The 10,936-nt window shown below is 36.0% G+C and overlaps 1 protein-coding gene across 2 annotated transcripts in view; it reads right to left on the bottom strand.

Annotated features, from left to right (window-relative positions):
* Positions 1-10,936, bottom strand: part of Vwde (von Willebrand factor D and EGF domains) — a 72,982-nt gene that overhangs the window by 49,966 nt on the left and 12,080 nt on the right. For both annotated transcript variants that reach the window (XM_013121139.3, XM_040728664.1), the window contains exons 4-6: positions 4,715-4,780; positions 2,159-2,406; positions 1,236-1,325 (exon numbers count right to left, since the gene is read on the bottom strand). In XM_013121139.3, the coding sequence (XP_012976593.2) occupies positions 1,236-1,325; positions 2,159-2,406; positions 4,715-4,780 (404 nt within the window). The remainder of the gene's footprint in view (positions 1-1,235; positions 1,326-2,158; positions 2,407-4,714; positions 4,781-10,936) is intronic.

Below are 10,936 nucleotides of genomic sequence, written 5' to 3'. Positions count from 1 at the left end.
GAAACCCTGTCCCAAAAAACAAAATACGAACACAACAACAACAACAAAAAAGAAACAGTGACTGACCACTGACATTGTGTAACATGTATTCCAACACAGATCAAAATGTTCCTGTGTTCCCGGGGTCAGAGCTCTGCCTGCTCTCCTACCACTAGCTCTCCTGACAATATAACCTAGTCTTCCTGGACTTTGTCCAAGTGCACATGGACTTTAGCTCCACAAAGGTTTTTAATCCTATCCCTAAGTCCTGTCATTACAATTGGCCAATTTCTATGTTGTCTTTGGACAAGAAATGAACCCAGTGAAATCTCAAATTCCATGAGTGAGACCCCCCACAGAGTTGCTCTCCTGTTTCCACCTCTTAATACTGCCTAGTACCTTTCACTGATCATGATTTCCTGTCACTTCTGCTTACCTGTTGGAATTACTCGTCACTCTTTGGATCCAGCGAGACCAGCAGAAACCAAAAGTATTATGTTGCTTAGTTAGCACAATTATAAAAACCCATAAAGTCCAGAACTGTGAGTCATTTCTTTTTAAGTCCCAGGTGCTAGCCCTTCATCTGCTACTTATCTTTAGACGTACACAATAGCCAAATAGTAGTATGATTATAATACATAATGGAGTATCTGGTAGAATGATTTATGAAAATAGAGTCTTTAACTTATTCTGACTTGAGCTATTTCTTTAGCCCCACCTTCGACAAGTATGTGAACTGTGATGGATTGATGTGAAGGTTTACATTCACAAATAATCCAAAATTGACCCATGCACAATTTCACAGTGATTAGACATTATACTTTGAATTTTTGTCTTTCCTGAAACTAGCAATATTCTACAATATACTTTTCATGATGCTAAGTAGTAGCTGTCATCTCTAGCTCCCAATCAGCCATGGGCCACAAAGCATGAATATCCAACACTCCACAGTGTGCTTATTGCTAAGATAAAATGCCAGGAGCTTAGTTGCATTAAATGCATTTTTGACTTGCACTGTTTTCAGTTTCTGATTTTACTAGGATGCAATGCCATTGTAGGCCAAGAAACACCCCAAATTCAGCCATTCACATGTGAATTCAAGCTTAGTTCTACATGAGAATTATTCAGTTATTCTTCAAAGATGCTGACTATTCATTCAGTCAAGACTTCCTGATTCAGCCAATGAAGAGGCCCAAGAATCATCACAGGCAAATCACAGTAAATAACCTTTCTAGCTCATACTCAGAGCTACATACCTTAATTCCTGCAAAATACTCCTGGCTTTCAACAGCCATGCTTTGTACCTCTGGTTTCTCCAAGAAAAAGATGGAAGCACTGCAGGATATCTATGAATACAGTTAAGTAATAATTATTCAGTAGTGAGATTATAAAGAAAAATACAATTTTTATCCTTAAATGCTTTATTCAATTGTTAACAAATGGTAAAATTAAGAAAAGGGGACTAGAGAGAGAGCCAGCAGTTAAGAGCACTTATTGCTCTTCCAGGAGACCCAGGTTCTGTTCTCAGGACCCACGTGGTGGCTCAGAGCTGTCTAAAACTCCAGGTTCAGGGGATCCCAAACAATTTCTTACTTACATGGATGTCAAATGCAAACATGGTATGCACACATTCAGATGAAACACTCACACATAAGTTAAAATTAATAAAATTATATCTAAAAATAACCAAAACATTTCACATGTTTGCCTAAAATCTGAGAAATTTCTATCATAAAAATTTGTTATTTTAACCTCAATATTAAGTACAGTGTACCTTTTATTTCATATATATATATACATATACGTATACATATATATATATTAGAAAGTAGATAAAATGGTATGAGCATTGAAAAGTTAAAACATTGCTATCCAATAGATGAACGACATAATTTTAAAACTGGAAAGAGACACAGAGTTTTAAAGATTCACTGATAATCAGCAGATTATTGAAAGGAGATACTCAAACACAGTCACCAACATACACTATTGACACTTTTAGCTGCTACTAGAATTAGCACAGTTGCCAAGCAGGAAGAAGAGAAAAACAAAGGCTCCACTGCTTTATATTCTGAGGACAGACGAAAGAAGCCTTCAGCATTTGATTTAACCCACCAATTTTGAAAACCAGCATACGCATGAAAAGAAAATAGAAAGCTTTTGTTTTTGTTCTCCATACCTTATCTCCGAGTCTGAGATTTATGCCATCGAATTCTAAAAGAGAAAACGCCTGAACAGTGCTCTCTTGTTTTAGCTCCTCTTTGATTCCTTGGGAAGAAAGCCTAGACCAGGCTATGAAGAATCCCACTGAGTTGTTTATGGGGGGAACATCAAAAGCACACCTACAAAACACCTGGGAGCCCACCAGCTCCATTGTAACCTTTGGTCTGCCTGGAGGTGGAGGAGGTGACCCTGTGGAGAGCTGGCCTGGTGGGAGGAAAGAACAGTGAGGAAGTCAGGCATCCTGAAGAAAAGAAAGAACACTGCCAAAAAGGGACCCAAATACTCTAAATAAAAGGGCATTAGCACTGAGACTCGCTTTAGGAAGAAGGAAAGCAAGTCTGGAAAAATGATTATTTTCCAGCAGGCAACAAAGGGAAACACTCATGTTTAAACTATTAGGAATACTGACTGACAGCAGAGTGATTTAGCTCAAGCTTAGGTTAGCCTCGCAGAACCTTTACAAAGCCTAGAATGTGGAAAGAAAAGTGGCTCACATTACAATTTCTTTTTATAAAGATAACCAAATATGTCTTTTATTGGCTTTTAACTAAGTTCATCATAAGTTTGAGTTGAATGAGCTGTTCACTGCATGGTGGTTATGCTGGCAGTAAACTCTATGAAGTACTAGAGAACTCTCCTACTCTTCATTTTTCTGAGGCTAAAGATAAATCTGGTTTATTGAAGAGGTAACTGTTCTTTAATCCCAAGCATTTGCAAAGTTAAATCTAAGGGTCTGTAAAAATTGTTTTGTTTTAGAAATTAAAAAGTATCCTGCTAATAAAATTTAACAAGATGCTTTACAATATCCTGAAATATACATCTTCCTATTCCATCCATTATTATTTTGTGACAACTGAAAAGCTGACTGTTGAAGCCTGTCAGGCAGATGCTGGAAACTCTGAGAAACCATGTCTTAAGGCCTTTGTACAGAGAAAACACTCATTCAGAATTTTTGAAGCATCATTTTGTTGGACACCATATTCCAATGACTAACAATGAATGGATTGTTTACAATTAACGAAATTAACAAGAATCAATATGTTGGGGTCTCTTGAGGGAGGGTCTTGTTACATAGCTCAGGTAGCCCCAAAAGCTTGCTCCTTCTGCCTCAGCCTCCCCAATGCTGAGATTAAAGTGTGCCCAGCTACAAGCATTTCAGCAATCCTTAAATCAAGGTACCATAATCATAGGGAGTGTTTCACTCAGGTTACTTTAATTTCTTTACAGTTTTGAATAGTTTGTTTTTACTACGTAATTTCACAAATGTCTTAAATATCACATATTGAGGAAATAAACAAAGAAAGAAGTGAGTGATTAGTTTGTTGTTTTCTCTGGTACTGGTTTGAACCCAGGACTAGAAAATTTCTGTACCACTCAGTACATGCCCAGCACCAGCTAAAATGTGTTTATTTAAGAGGGAAAATACATTTTCTTCCTTTAATGCAAATCACTAGTTAGGAAAATTCATGCCTAATATCCATAATAGATCAATAATCATATTATGTACTTATTGTTATAATGATTAAGAATTTTATATAATAAGCTAAAAAGGAAAAGAAATACTAAAATTTTAAATCACAAACTCTGACAAAGCTAAGACTTTGAGACAACCTAATGGTTTGATTGCAGAATCACTGGGAAAGGTGCCTGCAAAATCTATCAGCAACTGGAAGACTGTCAAGAAGCAACTCGGAGCTATTAATTATAGTACCTAGATGAAAACTCTACCTCCTAATTTTAAAGAATCATATTTGTCTGTAGACACAATGAAATGACTAATTTTTGTTTGTTTGTTTTGAGAGAAGGTTATCCTATGAAGCCAAACTTATAACTGTTCTCATGCTTCAACTATGATTGAAAATGTACCTGCCTCATTTGTAGTTTTAAGATACTTTTCCATATTATAAAAAAATGAGCCAGGTGATAGTGGTGCACGCTTTCAATCCAAGCACTCAGAAGGCAGAGGCAGAGGCAGAGGGATCTCTATGATTTCTAGTCCAGAATGGTCTACAGAGCAAGTTCTAGGAGATCCAGGGATACATGGAGAAGTTGTCTTGAAACAAACAAACAAACACACACACACACACACACACACACACACACACACACACACACACCACATACATATACACACAAAACGAATGAAGAAAATAAATAGTGTAACTATTGTGCTTCATACTTCCTTGAACAGTACTAAAAGATACTATTTTACTTTCCTAAAGTAAAAAAGTAAGTGAATATACATTTAAAATTTTGTGAAAATTAAGTTAATTTGTCAATTTTTCTTGTGAATGATTCTGCCAGCTTTTCAGTTGCTTTTATCTCTGTACTTCTGCCAGCCTTGGGGATATATTATTTTACACATCTAATAAATAAGTTACTGTTGGTTGATTTCTACCAGGCTGGTGGTGCATGCTTGTACAATTCAACATTTAAAACCACAGAACAAACATATTTACAGAAGTCACTAACTTATAACTACATTATATAATAAAAACAGTGCTATACACACCAATACATTCTCCTCCGATTTCTATTTCTCCAGGGCCACACATATGTAACTTCACATCAGAAACAGCTGCAAAACGTTAAAGTATGAACATTTAATTAAATGACCAAAAATGTGTAAATCCACATATACATATGAACAGTTCTTTGGGAAAGTATGTTTTAACATGGATGTAGGATTTCTTAGTTGTTCTCTCTGGAATTTTTTCCTAAAGATTTTTCCCCTTTAAGGATAAGATCAAGCAGAAATGATCAATGATCAATGATTTTATTTTGAAGTACTTGGAGCTTTCATGGCTCCTTTGGGCTCTGCATTATTAAATATCAGAGCACACTTACAAAATTCAAATTCCTGGGCTGCAAGAGTTTTTATTTCTTATAGAAACGCAAAGTGGCAAATTACTTTGAAGGACAATTTGGCATTTTCATAAGACACTAAATATACTCTTACCATAAGGCACAGTTTTTTCTGATGTTTACCCAAATGACTTTCAGACAGACTTCCTCAAGAAAAAGGAACACAGATATTTATAAAAGTTTTAGTAGTAATTGTCCAATTTATAGGGATTTTGTATTACTTCTTGAACAGGACTAGAACAGTTGTCTCTAAGGGATTGTGGCTGTGTACTTAACTTACTTGTCAAGTTCATCTAAAGATGTCAAAGTATTAAAAGAGTCATTCATAATTATACCTTTGTTTTGGTTATCATATTATCTGTGGAATTTTTCCTCCAGCGTTCTTTCCCTTTCTTTTCTTTTCCTTTCCTATTTTTTGACAGTAGATTGCATTCTCATATAATATATCCTGATCATAGGTTCCTCTTCCTCTACTCCAAGTTCTGTCCCACCTTCCCTCTCCTCTGGATCCATTTCCTTTCTGTCTCTCATTCAAAAGAATTGTCTCCTAAGAGATAACAACCAAATGTGACAAAATAGAGTATAACAATGAAGCCAAAATGATCATATTGTTGGATTGGACACAGCAACCCAACAAGAATAAAAGAGTCCCAAGAGTAGGCATAAGAGTCAGAGCCCCACTCAGGGGGTTGGTCTCACAGTCAGGAGTCCCATGAAAATACTAAGCTGTTACCTGTAATACGTACATAGAGGATCTGGTGCAGACCTGTGTATGACCTGTGCTTGCTGCTTCAGTCTCTGTGAGCTCATATACACTGTGGTTAGTTGATTCAGAGGGCCTTGCTTTAGTTGCATCCCTAATATGCTCTCCCTGACCCCTCACATGTGTGTTCCTAGAGACTGAATCTATGACTTTCAGCATGCTAACATATGCTTGCTCTACACAGCTGTTCTGCATGGCTGGTACCAGTGTGCTCTTTTCTAAATCAAAGTTATGGATAAAGAGTTCCAACTTTCATTGAGTTGCTCAAAGAACTACATTTGATTAATTTTCACTGTTTATGTGAAATATATTCATTTTCATTCTGTTCATTTTTTCATGTTATTGCTCTAAGTCTCATTTATACTTATTTTAGTCTCAAAATATGTAAATTGAGGTACTTAATTAGTAATTTTTATTTTGTAAAATAAATGCTCAATGAATACTAATTTTAATTAGTTTCATTTTAATAACATGTAGTTTTCCTTGATATAGGGTTCAGGATGAGGTATGTCATGGTAAATATTGCCTGTCCAGTTACAAAGAATATTTATACTGCTTCCCTTGTGTGGAGTTCCCTTGAATGCCATCTGGATCATGTTGGTTGGCAGAGTTGCACTAGTTTCCTGTGCTTCTGCTGACTGATTCTGTTACTTGAGTGGTCAGTGATGTGCAGTACTAACTAGAGACTCATCTGTTTCTGCTTGAACTGAAGACCCATCAGTTTTGCATCACACAGAGTAAGTCTTGCTCTGGTGCAGTCATGTAGAATTGTTGGGCCCCGTTATGGAATTGTTAGGTGCTGTTGTGGAATGAGAGAAGATTTTAAATTTGTTTTATCCTTTCATGTATTATAAGGACATGCTTTATTGGTTAAAAGACAAATATTACTCCAACAATATATACAGGTGTGGTAATTCATACATGCTATGTCTGAAAATGGCATATAAACTCAGTGTTCTCTTTACTTTGCCATTAGTTCAATTCATGTCCACCCCTTTCATTGAGCCACTCATGGTTCTCTATAGAACGAATGCAACACTCTGCAGGAATCTTTCTCCAGGAATAACTTATGGCTTTAGCATATAGTACTCATATTGTATTATTAATCTGTTTAAAAACCACCTTAGACTTTATACCATGAATCTGCTTGACCTAAGTTCTTAAGTGAACTGAAGATTCTACAGCTCTGTCACCTCTGGTTCCCTGAAATCATCTTCTGGGATATCCCCTTACTCTGTCCCCCTCAGTTTTCTTTCATTTCTGCCTAATTCTCCTCATTCAGATGTCAATTCAGATCATCAGCTGTTCAAAGTTCATTTCGAGGGCTAATTTTTAAACATGGCATACCTGTGTCAGTCTGTGACACATCTGGATTTCTTTAATTAATAAGATATTATTTTAAAAATAATTAATTTTTTCCACGCAGACTACAATGCCCAGCAAAACTTTCAATAATAAATGGATAAAACAAGATATTCCATGATGAAAAATTAAAACAATACCTATTTATAACTCTAGTCCTGCAGAAAGCATTATAAGGAAAACTCCAAACAAGGGAGTTAACTACACCCATTAAAAACACATACAGGAAATAAGAAATATGACATCAGAAAAGCCAAAAGAACACACACACACACACACACACACACACACACACACACACACACACTACAACAACAAAATAAAATTAATTATCATTAATCACTAGTATCTCTCAGTATAAATGGATTCATTTCCCTAATAAGAAGACACAGGCTAATGTACAAAAACCATGATCCATCTTTCTGCATAGAAGAAACACACTTTAACATCAAAGATAGACAGTATTACAGTGTAAAGGTTTGGAAAAAGGTTTTCCAAGCAAATGGACCCAAGAAGCAAGCTGGTATAGCTATTCTAATATCTAGCAAAATAAACTTTCAGCCAAAATTAATCAAAATAAATGGGAAAGGATACTTCAAATTCATCAAAGGAAATATTCACCAAGATGACTTTTCAATGTTTAACATTTATGCCCCAAACACAAAGGCATCCACATTTGTAAAAGAAGCATTACTAAAGCTTAAATCACACTTTGAAGCTAACAAATTAATTATAGACATTTCAATAACCAGCTCTCAAAAATGGACAGCCCAACAAGACAAATATTAAGCAGAGAAATAATGAAGATAACAGAAGCAATGAACCAAATGCACATAACCAATATCTACAGAACATTTTGCCCCAACACAAAAGAATATACCTTCATCTCAGCACCTCATGGAACTTTCTCCAAAACTAACCACATACTCAGTCACAAAGCAAGTTTCAACAGATATAAATAAAATAAACCCCTGTATCCTGTCAGGCAATTAAAGCTGGATCTCAACAATGGAAAGCCTACAAATGCATAGAAATAGAACAACTCTCTAAAAAATGACTACTGGGTAAAGACAGAAATAAGAAAGAAATTAAAGCCTTACTAAGAGTCAGTGAAAATGACTTCTGCAACAACATGAAAGTGTTGCTAAGAGGAAAGTTCATAGCCCTAAGTGCCTTCATAAGAAACTGGAGAGAAAGCTCTAGAACAACAACAAAAAAGCAAACACGTGGCAGGAAGTAATCAAATTGAGGACTGAAATCAACAAATTAGAAAAAATGATAACAATACAAAGAATAAATTAAACAAAGACTTGGTTCTTTGAGAAAAACACCAAGGTAGACAAGCCCTTATCCAAACTAACTAAAACAGAGAGAATATCCAAATTAAAAAATCAAAAATGAAAAGGGAGATAGAATAGCAGACACTGAAGAAATCCAAAGAATCACTAAATCACACATCAAAAAACTGTACTCTGAAAACTTGGAAATCTAAAACAAAAGGACAGTTTTCTTAATAGATAGCATTTCCAAAGTAGATCAGATAAATAATTTAAATAGACCTGTAACCCTTAAGGTAATAGACACAGTCATTTAAGTCTCTCAACAACAACAACAACAAAAAGTCCAGAGCCAGATGGTTTTAGTGCAGAATTCTACAAGACTTTCAAAAAGCAGCTAATAACCACACTCCTATAATTATCCACAAAATAGAAACAGAAGGAACATTGTCAAATTAATTTTATAAGGCCAGAGTTATACTAATACAAAAATGACACAAAGATTCAACAAATAAAGAGAATCACAAATCAGTTTCCCTTGTGAATATTGATACAAAATACTCAATAAATACTCCCAAACTGAACCCAAGAACACATAAAAGAGATCATCCACTGTCATCAAGTAGGCTTCATCCCAGAGATGCTGGATGTTCAACATATGAAAATTTGTCAGTTTAAACCACCATATAAACAAACTGAAACAAAACAAAACATATGATCATTGTGTCAGATGTTGAAAAGGCTTTGACAAAATCCCAAACCTCTTCATGATAAATGTATTGGAGAGAGATCACAAATACAAGGGACATACCTAAACACAATAAGAGTAACATATAGTGAACCAATAACCAACAGCAAATGAACTAGAGAGAAACTTAAAGCAATTCAACTAAAATCAGGGACAAGACAATCCTGTCCACTCTCTCTATATCTATTCAATATAGCACTTGAAATGCTAGCTAGAACAATAAGACAACTAACAAAGTTATGGGGATAGAAATTGGAATGGAAGAAGTCAAAGTATCACTACTTGCAGACGATATGATAGCATACATAAACAACCCCAAAAATTCTACAAGGGAACTTCTACAGCTGATAAACACCTTCAGTAACTCCAAAAATTAAGTAGTCCTCCTATATACAAAGCACAAATAGGCTGGCAAAGAAATCAGGGAAACAACACTCTTCACAAATAATATAAAATATCTAGGGCAATGCCAATCAAGCAAGTGAAAGATTTGTGTGATAAAAATTTCAAGTCTTTGAAGAAATAAATTGAAGAAGATATCAGAAAATAGAGAGATCTCCCATGCTTATGGATCAGTAGGATTAGTGTAGTTACCAAAAGCAATCTACAGATTTAGATAAATTTCCATCAAAATTCCACACAATTCTTTCCAGGACTTGAAAGAAAAATACTCAAATTCATATGGAAAAACAAAAAGGCCAGGATAGCTGAAACAATGTACACAATAAAAGAACTTCTAGAGGTATCACCATCCCTGATGTCAAGCTTCACTAAAGAGCTATAGAAACAGCATAGTACTGGCATAAAAACAGAGAGTTTTGTCAGTGGAATCAAATCGAAGACCCCATCTGATATCCACACACCTCTGAACACCTAAGTTTTGATGAAGACATCAGAAATATACAATAGAAAAAAGAAAACATCTTCAACAAATAGTGCTGGTCTAACCAGATGTCAGTATGTAGAATGCAAATAGATTCATAATTTTTACCTTGCAAAAACTCAAGTCCAAGTGAACCAAAGACCTCAACATAAAACAAGATGTTCCAAACCTCATAGAAGAGAAAGTGGAAAGTATCTTTAACACATTGGCCACCCAATGACTGGTCTGGCCACCCAACAACTGGTCTAGTTTGAGACCCGTTCTACCAGAGGAAGGCCACCCCTGACAGAACCAGGTGGGCCTGTATATTTTAGAGACCTAGAATAGAACCAAACATGACTGGCAAAAAGTCAATGAAATGATTCCTTCCTAATGATATTCTATTATACTTATAGATCTGTGCCTTGCCCAGTTATCATCTGAGAGGCTTTATCCAGCAACTGATGGGAGCAGATGCAGAGACCCACAGCCAAACATTAGGTAGCGCTTGGGGAATTCTGCAGAAGAGGGGAGGAAGGATTGTAGGAGTCAAAGGGGTCAAGAACACCCCAAGAAAACCCACACAGTCAACTAACCAGGACTCAAAGGGACTCAGAAATTGAACTGTCAATCAGGTAGTCTATATAGTTCTCTGCATACAGGTTATAGTTGTATACCTTGGTGTTCCTGTGGGACATATAACAGTGTGGAGGGGAGCTGTCTCTGACTCTCTGGTAGTTTGAATGCATTTGGCCCCTGTAAACTCATGAGGATTGGCACTATTAGGAGGTGTGGCCTTGTTGGAGGAAGCTGGATGAAACGTGCCTTTAATCCAGACCTTGGAGGCTTCAGGGTAC

The sequence above is a fragment of the Mesocricetus auratus genome, unplaced genomic scaffold (genome assembly GCF_017639785.1).
Source record: "Mesocricetus auratus isolate SY011 unplaced genomic scaffold, BCM_Maur_2.0 Super-Scaffold_100019, whole genome shotgun sequence".
Taxonomy (NCBI): Eukaryota; Metazoa; Chordata; class Mammalia; order Rodentia; family Cricetidae; genus Mesocricetus; species Mesocricetus auratus.
Note: the sequence above shows the minus strand (reverse complement) of the source record. Positions and strands in the feature narration are given on the sequence as shown.